The sequence below is a fragment of the Triturus cristatus genome, chromosome 4_2 (genome assembly GCF_964204655.1).
Source record: "Triturus cristatus chromosome 4_2, aTriCri1.1, whole genome shotgun sequence".
Taxonomy (NCBI): domain Eukaryota; kingdom Metazoa; phylum Chordata; class Amphibia; order Caudata; family Salamandridae; genus Triturus; species Triturus cristatus.
In genome coordinates this window covers 914,878,796-914,900,123 of record NC_140586.1, presented here as the reverse complement: position 1 = coordinate 914,900,123, position 21,328 = coordinate 914,878,796, and the positions used below count along the sequence as shown (strand labels likewise).

General features: G+C 45.6%; 1 protein-coding gene across 9 annotated transcripts in view; it reads left to right on the top strand.

Moving 5' to 3' along the window:
• SZT2 (SZT2 subunit of KICSTOR complex) overlaps window positions 1-21,328 on the top strand; it is a 937,318-nt gene that overhangs the window by 292,660 nt on the left and 623,330 nt on the right. For all 9 annotated transcript variants that reach the window (XM_085602961.1, XM_085602966.1, XM_085602963.1 and 6 more), the window contains 2 exons: window positions 6,501-6,613; window positions 14,238-14,505. In XM_085602961.1, coding sequence (XP_085459087.1) covers window positions 6,501-6,613; window positions 14,238-14,505 — 381 coding nt within the window. The remainder of the gene's footprint in view (window positions 1-6,500; window positions 6,614-14,237; window positions 14,506-21,328) is intronic.

Below are 21,328 nucleotides of genomic sequence, written 5' to 3'. Positions count from 1 at the left end.
AACTGGGCAGGCCATCACAAGCAACTGTGTGTAGGAAATGGAGGGTATAGATCATTCCACAGCGGAGAGCTGTGTGAGGGTAGGCAATGTGTGGCTGGTAGGCAATTACATAACATGATTGCAGTGTGGATATAGACAATTACATGGACAGAAAAGGTGCTTGGCTAGAGGAAACAAAAAAAACAGAAGAGGAGGATGAAGTGTGGCCTACACAGGCAATGAAAGGATGAAGCGAGGGCTGGATAGTCACTGGCAGTAAGCTCTGTCACAAAGATAGCCATTGACTGAAAACTGTATGGGATAGACCATCGTATCTCCGGAAGTTTTGTAGTACAGACAATCGCTAACCTGAACCATTGTGGATAGACCATCATATAACAGGAAGCTATGTGGGCTAGACTATCACATGTTAGGTGGGAGCAGCCAGTCACTGTCAGGAGCATTTGTGTAAAAGACTGGATCTTTGACAGAATCCGTGTGGGCTAGACCGTTAAATGACAAAATGCTGTCTGGGACAGGAAGCTCCAGGCAGACGGCTATGTGAGATATACAGTCAAATGAAAGAAAGCTACGTATGATTGTCAGTCAGACTCCATGTTGGAGACCACAGGACAGGAAGGGGCTACTGGGCCACAGATGTGGGGACTGATGTTATTTGACTCTACTGTCCCAGGGCCTGCCCAAATATGGCTCTGCAAATTCAGCCAAACACAATCCTTTCAGCACTTGACTCTCAGTGGTAGCAATGGTGAGCAGTGACAGGCTTCTCTGGGATGTTTATGTGAGGTAAATCAGGCTTAGCACTCAACTCCTTCCCAGCAGCACAGTAAGATAATTGTCCAGCAAAATACTAAGCATTACAATAATGCTGGGGTACCCAACTTGCAAGTGTGAGTCTTTGATACATAAATGTCTGAACGCCCCCACCCACCTCAATCCTGCACTCTTCCCGCTCCTCTCATCATCTCAGTCTCAAGGTTAATATTGTGTAGTCTCTAGTATGAGTGCAGTGTTCTCCCCCATTTCTCTCAGCATACATTCTCAAAAGCTCATGTCCCGTTTCAGCCTCTCATCCTTCCCTGGTTGTGCTGCTTCGGGCCGCAGTGAACCCTCCAGCAGTCGTCCGGGTCTTTCCACACGGCACACTGTCCTGATGAAAGAAATCAGATGCTGGCCACATGGCTAGTCTTGGAGAGCCGCAGTAGGAACAGGTGCTTCAGGCCCTCTACTATGTCTGGCTATTGCCCGGCGCAGACAGACTTCAAGGATTTGGTTGTCAGGCCCAATCCCGTCACTCCAGTGAGTCGTTGGTCGGTTGCATTGGGCCTTTCAGGGTGTAGGGGATTGGTATTACCTTGACAAAGTAGTGGTCGGGTTGTGGTCTAGTTGCGCCTCCTCCAGTCATGGGCACGGAAGCGTGAGACCATGCAGTAGTATGGTTGGGGGCACGGAGGCATCCAGCTTGCTCTCCTCACCTGTTTGTGTGCCGTGGGATGTGGTCCCCGAGGCATGCCATGTTTGCGCTGGACTTCAGCATTTCTTTATTATGGCCCTCAGCAGAGGTGGAGGCACCCGGGGCAATCTGGGTTTGGGGTAAGTGGCACCTCTCATATCGCCTCTTCAGATGGGTAATTTTAAAAATAGCTGTGCCAACCCCTGTGGTATTTCCAGAAAGTGCAGCAGAGCGAAAACACACTTGCTTTTCTTGATTTTCTTTGAACAAGTGCAAATCTTGGAAGTTGCATATAGATCAGGCCATGTTGGGCCAATGTTTCTCATTTTGGGCTTGTTAAGCTCCTAGTGGCCAGGCCTAGTCATGAGGATTTTCAACAGGCCTTTAAACGCCATGTGTTCTGTGGACTGCTGGATTTGCTGGCTCCCTGTGCCAACTTTCTCCTCTGCCTGGATCCTGGTGCTCCTCTCCTGCTAGTTTGAGCATCTAATACACCCCTTCATAACCAGCTAGCAGAACACCGTCCTGCCCACACTCCCCATGTCTTGCAGAGCACCTGTGGGGGATTGGCGTCCAGGTCTTTTCCATAGAGATTCTAAGGGAAGCATCCAGGGTCCTCCAGTAGTACTTTCCCCCAGCTATCCTTCAGGGTGCAAGAATGGAGCCAGCACCACTAGCCCTGAAAAGATCCTTCCTAGTCCTGGGGGACAGCTGATGATAACGTACTTAGTCCATGTTTGCAGGGCATCTGGTGGCTTCTCTTTCCAGCTGGGCATTCATTCTGTTGTTGTTGCTTCCTAGGTCCAGTGTTGTCTCATCTGTCTCTCCCTTGTGCAGTGGTTTCTAAGTAGGGGTGCAAAATTCTAGATGCCAGACCCCCCGGGTCAAACCAGGGATGCCACAGCATCCCTTCACCCCTGTTCCAACCCCCCTGCACATTATACTGGGGCATTCCAACATGGCGACTTCGGGTTTTCTCTGGAAAAGGCTCCTCTGAGGGACTCAGCTCTATTCTTAGCTGGCATCACTGTCTTACCCCTTCCCACCAAAACTTAAATGGTGAATCCCTGCTGTCTTGGCTCCAGACGTTTGGGCTTTCTCCTTTGTTCTAGTGGGCCTGAGCTGTCCCAGTCCAGGTGCAGTGTGAAAGCTAAATTTCCTTTCCCAGGAGCTGAGTCAATCACTGATAATTGCTCCTTTTGTGTGCGGAGGTTTTTGTTTCCTTTGCTGGGGAGTACAGTAATTAACTTGGTCCAGTAAGGGGGACAAAGGCCTGAAATCGGATTATGAGCTGAGCCAGAGAAATATGATAATTTCTGAAGTCCATAATATGTTGATGTAGTGTGCTAGGGATTGCAAATTCAAACTCAGTATGCATGCTTTACCCTAGTTTGACACCTCGTTGGAGCCTTCAGGCTTAAGTGGAGCAAAACTGTGGGCAGATTTCTCCTATATGTATAACACAGTGAAAATACCACTGGTTTTCCAGTAAGCACTACAGATGCAGTTTCCTATTCTATGAATGTCCTCTCATATTATAAGGCATAGCCCAGGACATCCACTAAAATGAGAGGGTACCCCTAAGGAGCCTATCTTTGCAGTGTCCCTTCTGAGGTAGACTACCTGTGTGCAGGTTCTGGGTTGCACACAATGGTAGTCTCACACACAGACCCCATACATGTGCACACATGATCTTGTTTAACCAGCCCAGTGCCTCCTACCCTGCTGCGCAGTACCATCCTGATCTTAAAAGGCAGACATTGGCGGTTAGGATGCTCGGTCCAATTAGCATAAATGTACCATAACTTGGGGCCTGATTATGATCTTGGCGGATGGGATACTATGTCACAAGCGAGACGGATATAACGTCTACGTTTCATAGGAAATCATGGAATTGTAATTTAGCGGACGGGATATCCGTCACGTTTGTGATTGAGTAACCCTGTCCTCCCAGATCATAATCTGGTCCTTAGAGTCAAATAGTGAGACTCACTCACAATTAAAAATAAAAAAAACTGGGTAGTCAAAGGAGAAAACCCTGGACGACTAAATGGGTGCTCCCATTTGCTACAGTTGTCAGCACTCAGGTGCATGCTTGCAGGTGATATCCTGCGCCCTGCTGGCAGTACCCTGATAGGGCACGAAGGTTTTTGGTGTAACGACTGTCAGACGATATCTGCGTCACGTAGTGCCTCCAGGTGTCTGCCTCAGATCTTCAGAGTAGTGCTTGCTCACAGGCACGTTGGGTAAAGTGACAGGTTCTCAACTTGCAGAAGGGTACCTGGGTGGGCACCTCTGTATTGGAGTTCTTACTTCTTTCAAGCAGCCAGCATTACACTGCATAAACTAGCACTGATTCCGGGTTCACCGTGAACAGATGAACAATAGGCTTCCACTCACATGACACGCATAAAAATGCCTGGTCTGACTATAAGCACTACAAAAGAGAGCATGCTACCACCACCATGCTACGCCTATGAAACCTGTGACAAGGAAAATAGTCCAGCTGTCACTATGAGGAGTCTGCTTGGTGCGTACTTCCAGGCCAAGTCCAGAACCTCTTGTAAGTCAAGGGAGGGCCTAGGCCTCCATGAACACAAATGATTAACGTGAAGCTAGCCAAATTCCAAACACAAGAATAATAGATGCTAGCAATTTGTGCATACAGGGCAGGGGACATGACTGTACACCATGCAGGGATCCCATAATAAACCGTTACATGACAAATATCTTTATGGGATACACCACAACATGGCAGAAAGCTATATGCACAAGAACATCATATAGGACGTTGTGTTTGATAAACTATTACGTGACATGTTTCTGTGGAATAGTCAGTTACTGACGGGAAACAGCATAGAATGCACAATGCTCTGCAGGATAAACCATCACATTGCAAGAAGCTAAGTATGATAGATCTTCCTAGGTAAACACAATATGCTGGATAGATCATCTGGTGACAGATAGCTGTGTGGTGACACATCATGACATGATGTGTATATTTGCATGGACAGACAATTGCATAAAAGGATAAAGTGCATGGATAGATTGAACGGGAGAGGAAGCTATTGGAGCTTCACCGTCACAGACCGGAACCTGAGTAGCACATGTATTCACATCACATGAAGCTGTGTTGGATAGGCAGTCCTATAACAGGAAGCTGTGTGGGATAGGCAGTCATATGACCGGAAGCTGTGTGGGATAGGCAGTCATATGGCAGGAAGCTGTGTGGGATAGGCAGTCATATAACAGGAAGCTGTGTAGGATAGACCATCCCTGATGGCAAGATCTGTAAGATCGTCTATGGCATTAAAAGAAGTCATGCAAGATAGAAGTCACATGACAGAAAGCTGTGTGGGTGCCTACCACTGCATGAGATATATCATTGCATTATAGAAAGAAGTGCCTGGGCAGACTGATACAGGTAGAAGAAGTTAGACCTTCACAGCAAGCTGTATTAAATGGACCATGGCATGACTAGAAGCTGTGCGGTATAAACATGACAGCAAGCTCTGCAGGACAAGAACGTTTGTATAATACATTTCACTTTCACATGGTGTAACATCATGCCGTGTGCTGTGTTTGTAAACCTTTGGTTTCAACTGTTTTGGGCTTTCTGTTTTTCTTTAAATCTGTATCCATTACTCATTTTGTGCTCACAACCAAACAATCTTAAAAAGTAGTACAGTCATAATTTACTTTTTGTTAGCAGGCGCAAGAGAAATATAAATCACTAAATTGTCAGGCATTGTTATCTCTTCACAAAGTAGAGAAACTCTCATATTTACTTCACAATAGCCAAGTAAAACATTTCTTTGCTATTTTATTCCAACAACAGTTTAAAAGAAACACAAATATTTATTTAAGATGCAATCATTTCTAATTTTTAATAACGGCATCTTCAACCGAATTAATAATATTTTCTGTGCTATAAATAATACTACAGAAGTACTTTACGTGGCTTGTAGATGGCTTGTGCTTAATGTTTTGCCATTACAGTCTAGTAGATGAAAATGTCACATGCATTTTGTTTGGAGACAGAAGCCCCTTGTTATGGGCGGGGAGTTCCTCCTCTACAGTATGTAAGGTTGCACGTCTTTTAATTCATTCCAGTAACCAGACCCCAGGCTCTTAAATCCCTTGCCAAGCTCTGCTTTGAAATCATGTGCTGCACGCACTGTGGTGTCAGAGGAGATGGGCGCATCTTCAGTACTAGTTACTCTTAGCTGTTGGCTTGGTAGCTGAGGACAGAACTGTACTGCTTTCAGAAGTATATAGTAACATCTCTTCAGGTGTCCAGTCACCCCGAGTACCAACAAATTACCTTACTGTTGCAGGCATTAGCCCTGTAACAGCTAGTGTGTACCCTCTAACCAACACTAAGATGGATAGTCAGTTTAGCTTTAGAGCTGCAGCTCTTAGTAATAAAGTTTTTAAGAAATAAAAGCTATCTGAAGAAGAGCAGTGACCGATGATTAGTCTTACAAGGTTTCACAAAGTAGTTCCCAACTCCGCACCCTGGCTGTATGAAACACGGTCCTCTTCCACTGCTCTGTCTTGGCCTATGTTGGCCATATGCTTTTAAGTCCTCGACAGATGTGCACACCTGTAGTACTCTTAAGGTATCCACTGTGGTTCTTAGTCCACAGACAAATATAATATAATAGTTTACAATCAGTTCTTCTTTTTCATTGTTATTTAAATTATGACCGGTTGGTGACAGGTTGATAGACCTTACAGAACACTCCATGCCATCAAATCCAGTGGTGGCAATATACCTCCTTGCTTATTCGGCATTCAGATATTTCCCTCTGCTGTGGCTGGTGCTTTCTCCTGAATGTCGCTATGCTTGGGATCTGCTCACCAATTTCTTTGGCAGCCTTTGAAGTGTGCTTTACTCCGGGACCCTGACGTGTAGTCCTGATATCAGCTTTGCTCTCAGTCTTTTGGAAGGTGAAAGAATCCTCTCTGCGGTCATAGCCACAGTGCAGAACTGTCCTTTCAGCTCTCAGGCCTGTCAGTAGTGTAATTTATTGGCTTCTTCCAGGACCCATTCCATGGAGCGACCGCCTGCTGCCTCCTGGATAGATCTCAAGCAAAAGGAGCTGGTCAACTACTGCACGTTACTGCAGGAGCATTACCACCAGTGTTATGTGAAAGGTAAGGAATGCAGCCATTACCACTAGTGATTTGTGGAAGGGGCACTGACATTACTACTAGTGATATGTGGAAGACATGGAGTGCAGGCATTACCACTAGAATATGTGAAAGGCATGGAGCACAGGCATTACCACTAAGATATATGAAAAGTAAGGGGTCATGCATTACCATCAGTGTTAAGTGAAAGGCAAGAGGTGCAGGCATTACCACCATGATTTGTGGATAGTAAGGGTGTCTGGCATTACCACTAGTGATGTATGTGAAAGATAAGAGATTCTTGCATTACCACTTGTTTCTGCTGCTGGAGAGAAACGTAAATAACTTGGCACAGCAGGGTGACAAAATTCCTGGGCTCTGATCTTGAGCTGAGCAAGAGAAATATGACAATCGTGGATGACCCTTAAGCTCTACAGATATCGTTTTGGAACTTTCAGACATTTTTCCTCACAGGTTACACGCCATTGCGATATGTCACTGGTCTCTGTAGACCAAAGGGAAGCAAAGCTGCACTCTAAGGCAGGCCTCCAATAGGTATATAATGGAGTGCCACTGCCAACAAGACAGTAAACCACACTGACTTTTCTTATGAGTATACCATAACATTATGAGGTGTCCCCCAGGTAAATACCGAATTCTGCAGAGTTCCATCTGCGCAAGGCTACTAGTGTGCTGTTACCAGGCTAAACACTACAGGAGTCTCCCACACGCAGCCCTTGCATGTGTGCACATGTGCTTGTGCACACGTGTTCACATGCCATCAGCCAAGTGCGTCGCAGCGACCCTATCTTAAAAGGTAGACACCGGCAGTAAAGATGTGCAGTCCATTTACCTTGAGTTTACTGTGGTGAATCCCCAGTTGTGAAGCTCAACCACAGTAAAAATGACAGAAACCAGGTGATCAAAAAGTGAAAAATCAGAGCAGATTTGATGGGCAGAACCCATTGCCTTACAAGCCCATTCTGTGGGCCCACAGTGTTTGGAGGTACTGGGTTGGTATCTATTCTAAAAGTGAGGAATCTTCAGTTTGAAGTATTCATCAGAAGAACAAGCTAATTTCCTCCAGTAATGGTCTTTCTGGTGGATACTCTAATCGCAGAGTCCTCGCTGTGTTCCCACCTCCCGTTGCATGGAATGGTCTCTTTTTCCCCATCTAAAAAGGTCACCAACTTGACATCAATCAATCAAAGATTTGTGTAGTGCAGCAATTCACCTGTGAGGGTCCCAAAGCGCTGGAGTTGCTGCTAGCTTCGTGGTGATCCGTTCATTCAAACAGCCAGGTCTTGAATCCTTTCCTGAATTGTTGGAGCGGTGGGATGGCTTCGAGGTGAAGGGGAAGATCGTTCCAAGCTTTGGCCGGTAGGTGTGAGAAGGAGCGTCCTCCGCTGTTTCGGCGGATAAGGGGGGTCTCTGCGAGGAAGAGTGAGGTAGATCGTAGGTGTCTGGTTGGTGGGTGGAAGGTCAAGAGTTTGTTGATGTAGACCGGTCCTTTGTTGTGCAGGGCTTTGAATGCGTGGGTCAACATCTTGAACTGGCATCTCTTCTGGATTGGGAACCAGTGTAGCTTCTTGAGGTGGCGTGTGATGTGGGTTCTTCTGGGGAGGTCGAGGATGAGTCTGGCTGCTGAGTTTTGTATTGTCTATTCTGGAGGTGTGTGGTGATTCCTACGTAAAGTGCGTTCCTATAGTCCAGCCTGCTGGTGAAGAGGACCTGCGTGTCAGCTCTTCTGGGAGCCACCTGAAGATCTCGTGGAGCATGCGTAGGGTATAGAAGCAGGCGCATAAGACTGCGTTTACCTGTTTATTCATGGAAAACGTACTGTCAAAGATGATGCCAAGGTTGTGGGCGTGGTCTGTCAGTTCGGGGGATGGGCTGAGTTCAGCAGGCCACCATGCCGCCTTCCAATGAGAGGTGTAGTTCCAATAGATGAGGACTCTGTCTTGTTAATGAAGAGCTTGCGACAGTTGTCCTACATCCAGTCGGTGTAGTTCATCATAAATCTGTGGAAGTTAGCTCTGGTGGTGGAGGGGTCTTCTGACAGCAAGGTGATGAGCTGGGTGGCGTAGGAGATGATGAGTCTGTGTGATCCGAGGGTGCTGGTCAGGGGGGTCATGCATGTGTTGAAGAGGGTGGGGCTGAGGGATGATCCTTGGGGAACGCTGCAGATAATCTTCTTGGGTTCAGAGGTGAACAGTGGGATACTGATTCTCTGGGTTCTTCCGGTGAGATATGTGGCGATCCATTTGAGAGCGTTTTCCTGGATTTCGATTTGGTGGAGTCTGTGGATCAAGATATGATGGGAGATGGTGTTGAAGGCTGCTGACCGCTCCAGAAGGATGACGGCTGCCTTTTCGTCGTGGACCAGGAGGGCCCTGATGCCATCGGTTGGTGTGATCAGGGCTGTGTTGGTGCTGTGGTTGGCTCGGGATCTGGATTGAGAGGTGTCCAGGAGGTTGTTGTTTTCCAGGTGTTCGGTGAGTTGCTGGTTGATTGCCTTCTCTAGAACTTACGCTGGAAATGGGAGCAGGGAGATGGGCTGTTAGTGCTTTGGTTCTGCTGGGTCTGTGGATGGTTTCTTCAGGAGGGGCCTCACTTTAGTGTGTTTCCAGTCCTCAGGGAAGGAGGTCGAGGTGATGGAGTTGTTCAGGAATTTCTTGAACACATTGACAATCGTCTTGCTCCCAAGGTTGAAGACGTAGTGGGGACAGGGGTCCGTGGGTGCACCCGAGTGCACGGAGTTTATGATGGAGATTGTGGTTTGAGTTGTGAGAGGATCCCAGTGGGTTATCAGGTGTTTGAGGCTTGTGTTCGCGAGTGTGAGCAGGCTGATGCTGTTGGCAGCAGCAGTTTGGGGTTTGAGGTTTTCATAGATGACAGAGATCCACGCATTTCTTGAGAGGGGATGATGCTATTCACAGCGGCTGTGGGGTTGGAGAACTCCTTCTCAGTGGTGAAGAGTTCCTTGCTGCGGTTTGTGCTGGCTGACATGTGCACACTGGTACCTCTGATTATTGTTGGCTCCACATCCGTGGCGTGGACAAAGTTAAAAAAAAAAACAGACGTCTAAGTGCAGGGGTGACGCATATATGCCACTCCATCGTCACTTTCAGGGAGCAACAGTCAACACAGAGCCACATGGCACCACCTACTTGCATGCAAAAGCTATGCTGTTTAAATCTTCCGGATCTAGTCTGCTGCCTCAGGATATTCTAGTAAGGAACCTGCAGTTAGAGTATCCACCAAACACAGCGATACCAAAGATAAATACCTTGTTCATTACCATGTCCAAGAACTCTCCTGCCTCCAATTATGTACCAACACCCTGCAGTAGAGAAGCGTAGACGGTCTGGCATTTTCAATGCGAAAAAAGCAGTATTAAAGCCTTGTAATTGGGAAAAGCATTGCTGCGTCTAAACCTTCTCACATAACTATCCCTCAAAGAGCGGACACCACATCTTTTCATACCACACTACAACCTCTCTGTCAACAGATGTCAAAGGAGCCATATTGTAAGCCACCAACTGCTGCCCAAACAGCACCACCCTCTCTTCTAACGTCCACCTCTCGAAGCAACAGAACACATAAAGGCTAGTGCGGCCGACCTCAAATCTGGGGAACCGGCTTCAAGTCTCGGCAATGAATCCCAACATTATGTGATTGTGGCCAAATCACTTAATCTCCTCGTGCCTAACAACAAATTAATGAATTAATTAATGTGTCCTTATGTAACGTAACTGGTGCTCATGTGAGGGGGTGGGGGGGGGAGGGGTTGAGAACATGACACCATACCACATATGCACACAAGGAGCACAGCACCAAAGCTTTGTTTGGATTACAACCCTGCTCCAATAGCATTGACACTTCTTTCCCAGAGAAGGGCAACCATGCACCTTCATAGTACAAAATATACCTCTGTATGCTTTAAGTGGTAACATGTCATGCTCTTCATTTTAGCTAATAAAAGCTTGCATCGTGCATACTGTAGCTTCCCATTTTACATATTGGCTTGCAAGTCCTACCATGCAAGATGCTATTTGGCGACAGGCTAGGACTGATCCAAGGTGTCACATGACCTGTGATTCCTTGGTGGTAATGGACATTACTCCATTTTTTTTTGCAGCCTGTCCATGTTCTTAAAAAACAAAATCCAACGGAACATGCCCTCCTCAGTGTGCTTTCCCATAACTTCCGACCAACTCCAAGGCACAGTGTTGGTGATGAAAAGGTTTATGTAGCCATGGGGCTAAAACAGCTTGGAAGAGGAGTATACTCACACACCTGGATAAGCTCACTAGGAAGAGGAGTATACTCCCACTTCTGGATACGCTCACTAGGAAGAGGAGTATACTAGCACACCTGGATAAGCTCACTAGGAAGAGGAGTATACTCACACACCTGGATAAGCTCACTAGGAAGAAGAGTATACTCCCACTTCTGGATAAGCTCACTAGGAAGAGGAGTATACTAGCACACCTGGATAAGCTCACTAGGAAGAGGAGTATACTCCCACTTCTGGATAAGCTCACTAGGAAGAGGAGTATACTGGCACACCTGGATAAGCTCACTAGGAAGAGGAGTATACTCCCACTTCTGGATAAGCTCACTAGGAAGAGTAGTATACTGGCACACCTGGATAAGCTCACTAGGAAGAGGAGTATACTGGCACACCTGGATAAGCTCACTAGGAAGAGGAGTATACTCCCACTTCTGGATAAGCTCACTAGGAAGAGGAGTATACTAGCACACCTGGATAAGCTCACTAGGAAGAGGAGTATACTAGCACACCTGGATAAGCTCACTAGGAAGAGGAGTATACTATCACACCTGGGTAAACTCACTAGGAAGAGGAGTATACTAGCCGACCTGGATGAGCTCACTAGGAAGAGGAGTATACTAGCACACCTGGACAAGCTCACTAGGAAGAGGAGTATACTAGCACACCAGAAAAAGCTCATAGGAAGAGGAGCATACTCACACACTTGAATAAGCTCACTAAGAAGAGGAGTATACTCCCACACCTGGATAAGCTCACTGGGAAGAGGAGTATATATTCATTCGAACGCAAGAGCTGATGCATGAGAGATGGATTAGCTCACTAGGAAGAGAAGTATACTCCCACACCTGGTTAAGCTTACAAGGAAGAGGAGTATACTCGCACACCTGGATAAGATAACTGGAAAGAGGAGTATACTTCCTCACCTGGATTAGCTCACAAGGAACAGGAGTATACTAGCACACCTGGATGAGCTCACTAGGAAAAGGAGTATACTAGCAAGCATGGTCTACCGCACGAGGAAGAGGAGTATACTCCCACACCTGGATAAGATCACTAGGAAGAGGATTACACTCCCACACCTGGATAAGCTCACTAGGAAGAGGAGTATACTAGCACACCTGGACAAGCTCACTAGGAAGAGGAGTATACTAGCACACCTGGATAAGCTCACTAGGAAGAGGAGTATACTGGCACACCTGGATGAGCTCACTAGGAAGAGGCCTGTACTCCCACACTGGGATAAGCTCCCTAGGAAGAGAAGTATACTCCCATACCTGTATAAGCACAGTGGAAAGAGGAGTATACTCCCACACCTGGAAAAGATCACTGGAAAGAGGTGTATACTTCCTCGCCCGGATTACCTCACTAGGAAGAGGAGTATACTAGCACACCTGGACAAGCTCACTAGGAAGAGGAGTATACTATGACACCAGGATAAGCTCAGTAGGAAGAGAAGTATACCATCACACCAGGATAAGCTTACTAGGAAGAGGAGTATACCATCACACCAGGATAAGCTTACTAGGAAGAGGAGTATACTAGCACACCAGCATAAGCTGAAGACATTGCCTATTGTGTTGCACAGAGAGGACAAACCAAATCTAAAACATAGTGCCTATAATTCTGGACCTTTCGTGGATTAACACCTTTAAAACAAGTGCTTGATCCCCTTGCTTGCATTGAGGTTTATCCACTGCTTTCTGAATAGATCAGTCTGTCTTTGCCACTTCTAATGCATGGGATGCAGTGATTGTTATGTGAGCAGGCATGCCCAATCTTCCTGACGGAGAAAGCGGACTGGCCATCTGCAGCTAGTGCGAAAGAGGTATTGGATCAGCACGAGTCATATGAAATGGACTTCAGCTACTTTAACATTTTGTTAGGTGAACTTTTTCTCCTCACTCCTTTCAGGTTTGACCCTATACAAAAATCCTCAATGTCCGCCCAGTTATCTAGCTTTGCCTGATGAGCCAAAAATGGCAGATGTATGCCATCGTTGATGCCCCTCAGACCCAAGGGATAATCTGTCATTGCCCTCTCCCAAAGGAAAATAAAGATTTATGTAAAAGCTCACTAATGATCTAGAGCAGTACCTGCTGTTTATAAGAGCACCGCTTCCACATTCATCATTGGTAAGCAGCAAAGCACTTGTTTTGGACTTCTGGGAAATGTAATTTGAGATCAACACATGAAATAGCTGAAGCATCAGGACTACCACAAGCCAGTCTTGGATGCAGATTGTAAGAGAGGTCCTCTGGCTGCTGTGCTGGTGTAAGGCTGATATTTCAATATGATAAAGGGCTCTGAAGCAATGTCTCACACTGGGAAGGCCATTGATTATGCCCCTAGCTGCGTCTCGAAAGAGGTTCATCAGTTAATGCTGTTTGTGATAATTTCAGATGGAAATTTGAAACATTGAAGTGCTTTCCCGCCTCGCTATAACACCTTTAAACGTGAGAGATCAGGAGATTGCTCCTAGAAATGGGAAATACTCATCTTGCTTTAGAGAGAATTATTTGCCATTGAAGACGAGATATTACTTAAATGTTTGAAACAGAATTTATGATTCTGAGTGTTTTTTACTGCACTGCTTTTCTTAATTTAATAGTTTTCTTTCTTGTTCAATGCTTTCCCTGTTTCCCTCTCATATCTTTCTTATGTCACTCCTTTATGGTTGAATGTTATTTCTTTCTCCATTGCTCTCATTTGATCCCATTTAATCCTTGGATCACTCTTCACTTTGCTCTGATTCCTTTCTTGTCTGCCTCCTTTTTCTTTTTAACTCCTGAAATCCCTCGCCTTTCTCTTCCCCTATGGCCTCTGCCTGTCCCTCCATTTCTCTCCCTCTGTTCTCTGCATTTACCCTGTCTCCTCTTGTGGTCTGTGTACACACCTCTTTCGACCTTGGGATTTCTGCGCATGCTTAATTTTTCCTGATTGTTGCACACATGTCATTTCCCCCTCCCATTGTTATTTACATATGCACGTCATTGTTGCTTCCTTTGTACTTTTCTGCATGCATTTTTTTCCCTTTGCTTATATTCCGTACGCACGGCCCCTTCCCTCTTTTGATTTCTCTTCCATACCCCTCTTTTCTGACCCTTGTGTTTTCTGTACACACCTCTTTTCTACTCCACTTGTGATCTTTACACATGCATCTTCCCTTTTGTGATCTTTGCATACAAATTTCCCTTTCCCTTGTGATCTCTGTGTATGCCTTGATGTCTGTCCATTTGTAATATTGGCACATCACTCTGTTCCTGTATGTCTACCATGCACCTCTTGCTGTGACTACACCTGCTCTTTCCATCGCCACTCCTGTGCTGTCCCTTCCACTGCCGCCCTTCCTAGGATTATATAAGAGTCTGCAGCAGAGCTGCAGCGTTTCATATCAGGACCTGCTCACAGCTATGGACTATTGTGAGGAGCAGCTGCAGGAGATCAACATCACCAACTTCCTACAGACGCTCTGTGGACACATCCGGTGCTTCCGTGAGAGCAATGACATGATCACCTGTGACCTGGGCACAGGCCCATCTGACAGCATCCGCAGCATGAGCCAGGAGCCTAGCGATGATTCAGCTTCCAGGACGAGGGGGATCCTTCTGTCTGAATCCAGGTATTCCACGCATATATGAAAAGATTGTTGTGGTGGCACCATCTTTGTCTGGCTTTCCAGATGGGAAACATTGATGTTCTAAGAATCCAGAAAGATTATTAGAATGACAAGGCAAGGGTCTTTGAGAGGGTCTGAGAGGCAGCGTTGAATTCTAGAAAAGCTTGCCACTGTTGCCAAAGAGATGACTAACTCTGGCAAAGATGGTGGTGCTCCCACGCCTAATACATTAATTTGCCCGCACTGTTCCTAAATGGACTGTTTCAAGATGTAGATATTCTTTTCCTGGCCTTATCATGGATTTCCAGCAGGCATTAGGTAAACTGATCAACACACAGAAAAGAAGTAACGTTCCTATAGTCGCAATTTTAATCAAGTATCCGTCTACAATAAAGGTGTAGCAAAGCACTTTACTTTGTAAAAAACTGCCCTCACCCACAACGAATTGTGGCATGCTTCATCATAGGGCTGCTGCGGCGCCTCAGCGCAGCCCAACGCTTGAGGCGGAGCAATAGGGTGGGAGAGACAATACCAACAAATAGAAAAGGAAAAAGAAGGATCCAAAAAAGGTGCAGATAATGAGTCTAAAACTAACGAAGAGATATACTAATAATAGTTTTATTCCTGGATTCCCTTGTCAGGATTAAAAAAGGTATTTCATACCCTGGGATGGTGGTGAGATGAGTGTATTATGCACCCTTCACCCCTCCGTTCTGCATATAGGTCGACATGTTTCTGCCGGAATCCGTGTCTCTACCGTCTTTCATCAGGACTGTTGGATCCCTATGCTAGATTCCTTTTCTGCTGATATGCCCCAAGTATATCAATATACTTAAGGTTACTCCACCTGCATTATGTGGTGTGGTCCAGTACACAGACTCCTATTTGAGATCTGTAACTGGAGAAGATAAAAATACAAGTGAAGAGGGTTCGTGCATAAATGAATAAATGAACAAAAATAGTGATGAAAGTGACTGAAGTGCTATATATGCTCCCTTTATTATTTTATATACCATTTTGGTGCGACACGGTCGTTCTTATAATTAACTATTTGACTAGGTCTTCTCAGTTCAGTTGCTAGCTTGGTTAACTCTGCTCCTAGTTTTTCTGCCCTTTGTTTGCTTGCTTGACTAGGCCCTTATTTCTCTTTTTTTGTTGTTTTTTTTTTTAGGTGGTTTTCATTCGACCCTTGCCTCTTAGAACAACTGTAGGACCTTAGATCTTCCTTATTAGACAGTTTAGTTCTATAACATTTTAATACATTCCGTTGTTTCCTAGCGATCAGAAAGCCTAGTTGTGCACTTGAGGCACTGAAGGAATTCTAGAATTTCAGACCTGTGCCTCTGTATCTGTTGGCTGATCATAAGCCTCTCATGTCTGTAGTGGGGGAGGCAGTTTCTAGACTTGAGTTCCAGTATGGCGTGTGCACAACTATGAGCAGGACCACTTAAACCTCTATTGTCTGAGTGAAGGATATGTGTTTTCCCATTGTTTAAACTTTTTTTCATCCAGATATTATTATCTCAACTAATCTTGAGTGGGTCTTTGAACACATTTGACTAAAAAATCCCAAATGTGTATTGAGCCTGTTTGTTGAAACATTTTTTATTGTTTTCATAGCAACAACTCAGTACAAACCCCGCTTCCTCCCCGGTCAAAGAATGTATTGCACAGACAAAGTTACCAGCCAATATCCGGGAGAATAAGCTTCCAGCCAAATGTGTATTGAGCCTGTTGGCGTCATCTCCGGATTGGTATTTTGTCTGATCCTCTGATGTTGAAGGTTCTGAAAAGACAAGCAGCGAAAAACCTTCTTAATTTGTTGGCTGTCAGTCACCAGAGTAAAATCAATCTCTAGGGAGTAAGGGTATATTTGAGTCGTGCAATCCTTTCTATACACAGTTTATTACACTTGTTGGTGAGATTGCAGAATAAACCTTTTCAGCCATTGTAACATGTGTAGCCTTATTTTTTGCCTCTATTTTTGGATTTTTGTTTTACTATTCTTCAGCGTATCTACTTTTTGTTGCTCTGTCTAGATGTTTTGACCTTTTTTAATTCTTGAGCTAACTTGCTTGAGATTTTAGAACAAATGTGTCTCTGGTTTTGCCATGGGTTTAAGCAGAACATTGCCGCCTTGTATCAACAATTTTTGTGCTGTCCTATCAGACCACACCTTCTAGTATGACATGTAAGAGGCTTGCACAAAAGATATGTAAACTGAAATAAGTACTTTGCTCTTAGAAATGTCTGTCTCATCATTTCTCATTTGATCTCGGATTTGGACACAGTTATGCTCCCACTGGTTTCAAAAGATAACCCCCTTGATACCACTGGAATTTCCCCGTAATAGTGTACAGTTATGTCCCATGCCCTGTTTGTCCAACTGTATCGGATGTCCTTGTTTTGGGATTTTTGGCCCAAGCATTACTCTAATGTAGCAAGTGCAAATGCTAGGCCTGCCTTGGATATGAGACTGGCCCTGGACTTGGACCTGGAGGGACGCACCGGGCGAGCCCTTAGTAGTGATAAAGAAGTACTGTTCCTGTCACGGGTTCATGCGCGTAGCACGGTGGTGGCAGCATACCGTGTTTTGAAATTATCCTCGTGTGTTCAGGGCTTTTTACCTGTGTCGCAAGAGTAGCAGCCTACTGGCCCCTTAGCTTAAATTCATGCTGCTAACCCTGAAACAAGAATCCTAGCACTGAGGTCCTGAATATGAATGAGTGTTGTGTGTGCAAAGCGTGTTACACACTGTTTGATTGAATGAGTAAACCAGAGTGACACATGCCTATGGGTGTCAGGCTCCTCTGTTCCAAATCCTCGGGATCGGGCTGATGCTCTAAGGTGGCCCACCTCTGAACAACCCCAAGTCCGGATTATTAATACACATAGACTGTTGGGGTATTTGAGCGGGGGAAGGAAAGGGTAGGAACTGCAGGGAGGGAGATCTGTGAAGGATACAATAATACAACGTGAGTGTGATGCTAATTATTTGACGGTTCTCTCATAAGAAATAACACTTCATGAATATCCCTTTTGTATGTCGCTCCTTACCTGAAACAATAAAAAGGTGAATGGTAGGTATCAGAAGAGAGCAGAGGGTTGTGGCAAATTCACGACATGAAACTATTGAGAAATAAAAAATGAGGGAGAACATATGAGGGTAGACTTCCTACAACCCCTGACCCTTCACTATATGTTCAATTAGTCATCTTGCAACACCTACCAAGGATACATGTAGTGTAGACTGCATTTGCCAGACCGTGACTTTGGTACCCCCCCGTCAGAGATCTCTCTCCTGGGATATGAAATAAGAATAAAGAACAACCAAAACGTGAAAGAGTGCTTTTGGGTCAGGAAACCTTAACAGTCTATTCCTCATCCGTAATGTGAGTTGCTCGGGTTTGTTTGATAGCACAATACCCCCAGCAAATCCTCGAGAACAACACAAGTCTTTTCGTAAACTGTATGACTTTGACACAGCCCGGTAGTGGCCTCTGTTGAGATTCTTGATAACACAAAAGAAACAGACAGTAGCAAAGGTTTTCAATGATTGCAGGCGAGTTACCAACAATGACTTTCATTGATCGTGGGTGCCTTACATCTCCCTGCATGAAACCGGAAATGTCCTTCGGTCTCACCAACCGGGAGAAAGCAAATCCCAAGCGCCTCAGAAGGCGCCTACGCTCCTCTGCAAAAGACCGCCAGAATGCGAGTCTCAGCCAACAGAGGAGTCTCGGAGAAATGGTGAACACGTCACCTTTACCTCTTGCATTAACGGCGGTTCGGAAGCTTGTGCTTTCGCACTCTTACCACCCTGGAAGATATGTTGACAGTTGGAGAAGTCTGCTACGGGCAAATCCGGTCAAATTATCGGCGCCGTTTGCTGGTGTCCGCCGCCCTTCTCTGTATCCGGCGTCGCGTCCGAGTCACGTGGTGCGTGTCTCGCGTTGCACGCCGGAAAGTGTAGTTCAGAGATGTATTCTCTGTTGCCAGGTTCACGCGAGGAGGGCAGTTAGTGCATAACCGGCAACCAGATTGTGACAATGGGATCCATTTTGCATGTTTGGGTGCACAAGGTGGAGGTGAAGTTACTTTCCCAGACAGCGGAATTGTATTTCTGGCTTTCCTGAGACTGGAGGGAGGGATCCCAGGCACTGAAATGGGGAAAGATTTGATTAGGCCATTTTTGATACAGAGGGCTACTCGTTTGTTTTCCAGAAACTGCCATTTGGTGGCTGGTAGGTGTGACAGGTGGGGCTCAGTTCCTGAGTGTGATTTGATCTTTTAAAAGGGGGTCAGCCATTTGTCTGTCTTCCTGATCACTGTCAAGTGAGACTGTTGATTGTCGGGTGCAGGTGCTCTCACATCTGTTGTGGGTGCTGCAGCTTGGAGACAACCCTGCTGTGAAGAGTATCACTCAAGAGAAAGGCTGAGTGCGAAACACAGCCTGAGAAGGACACACAAAGAATTCCAACCCACACCGGTTCTGAAAGGGCAGAGGGCATCTCTTTATGAGAATGGGAACTGTCGACCCACTTTCTTTTCCAGTTACAAGTTCCCTTTGACCAAGAGGGTGGTGCTCCACAGAGTACCCCAAGGACTTCCTGTGCAACTGGAGTTGATGTCTACCTGATAACTATGTTATCTGAGGTAAGAGTACATAACCTTGAGTCTGATCTGGCAGAAGAACTGCCTTAAGTCCTGCGTGAGCGAGAGGCAAGGAGTGAGCCTACCCAACAGGAGGAGCTGACTTGGTATGGACAGAAGTGGTTCACATTAGTGCTGTGGTCCATCCACCAGAGAATCACAACTTGTGTAACTGGCATACTCTAGCCCGAAGCTGGTCACTGAACTCATCAGAAGAACTGCAGCTCTTCCGAAGCATGCCTTAGTGGTCTCTGCTGTCATACCTGTTGTCTCCGTTGTGGCACTTGCCCAAGTGTGCACATTCGGTCCTGACTGAGGAAGGGATTGACGCTGTCATGCTATCCTTGCAGTGTGCCATGGTCGGTACGATCATGGCATCAACTGACCCATGCCAGAGTGGTTCCAGCAGCACAAGAAAAGAATACTGCAAACCCATTGTGCCCACTCCCCGGGTACCTCACTGACCCGCCTGAGTGGCTAGCCCAGCACTGACTGGCCCGTAGTGTGCCAAATAGTAACGCTGCTGTCTTGAGGCACCCGTGTGTATGATATAAACCCTGACCTCCTTTATGTTGTCAGTACTGGGCACCCACAAACTGCTTGCCTGTCAAAGCAGAGAGAACAACTTGCTTTTCAATGCTTCAATGAAAAAGACGCTGTAAAAACATACATACCAGTTTACGTTGAGAAAAAACACATATTATCGAAGGATAATCAATTTAACATCCAACCAATGTTCCATTTTTCATAAGCATCTTCAGTGTGTTTTAGTCCTGAATTACATTTTTTATGGCATAAACATTTTAATTATTGTTACATTTAGATCCATAGCATGCCATGCGCCATGCTCCATTTCCTCTCTTCAGGCGTGGTGTTTCCTCTCATATTTGATGCATGGGAGGTTCTGAGCGGGCTCTTCTGTGATCGATTTGCCTGAGGGAATCTATCAGTGTTCCTACCCATTACCCATCATTGTTTGTTCAGAGCTTGTAATCTCTATGGTTAGCAGCACAGTCTGCCCCATGGTAGGACCAGAACCCCTGGGAGATTTTGGGCCAGCTGGTCAGTGGACCATCTTCATAACCATCGTTGGAAAGAAGTGTTGGCTTTCAACGGGTGGTGGGATAACTCCATCTGCCTTGTTTTTGGCTTCATGTATGCTCATTCCCCGCCCTTTAGGATCCATGTAGTGGACTTCAATCTTTGATGTTGCATTTTTCCTACTCTCTATAGTGGAAGCTTTCTACTTCATTAATTCGATTTTCCTCATCTTGCCTTGGTTGAAATTCCCGAGGCTGACAAGCTTATGATTTCCCAGTCTGTTGAATGCCTGACCTCTGCCTGCTGTCTCATTAAATATCACCACAAGTAGAATGTCATGTTTACCTGCTTCCATGTCAACTCGATCTTATCTCTGCTCACGCTGGTGCTTTTCCATTTTATTAAGATCCTTTTACGAAGAACAATACCCAAACTCAAGGGCAGGTGATTGTAGTCATTAGGAGAGGACCTTCATTGCACTTTTCCAATGGTTTTTACTCTTGAGGTTTTAATACACATTCTAGAAAAGATTTTTCTTTAGCCCCTCACTCTCTCTCTCTCGCCTGAAGCTAGTTTAAACAAAAATCCTACTGCCACCATAAAGTCTTCGCTCAGAGGGCGGGGTAGAACCGTAGAGCACTAAACTACACATGTCACATAGCCCTTGGATTTATAGTTTCAGTTCAGTAACGTATTAATTTCCGAACGTCCTAACTGAAACGCGGATACACACTTTGTTTGCAAACATTATACCATAATTAGTGAGAGCTTTTGGTTTTGAATCACAGCATTTCCTCTGATTTACGATACCTAATCTGTAATTATTTGTAATTATTTTTTATTTCTTCGTGGGTACATTGTGAGAAAGTGCCATCTTTCTTACATGGTATGCCCCCACTTTTTGCTTAATTGCTGATGTACTTTGACTGAGTGTGCCCTGGGCTCCTGCCAATCAGGTACCCAGGACCTACGTTCCTTCGCTAAAACTGTGTTGATGCCTAAACCCAATTGGAATCTCTGGCCACAGGTCAGCCCCTGGTAAATGGTACACTAGGTACTCAGGGCCTTGTGACCAGAGAAGGCCCCTAAGGGCTGCAGCACTTATTGTGCCACCCTTAGAGGCCCTGTACCC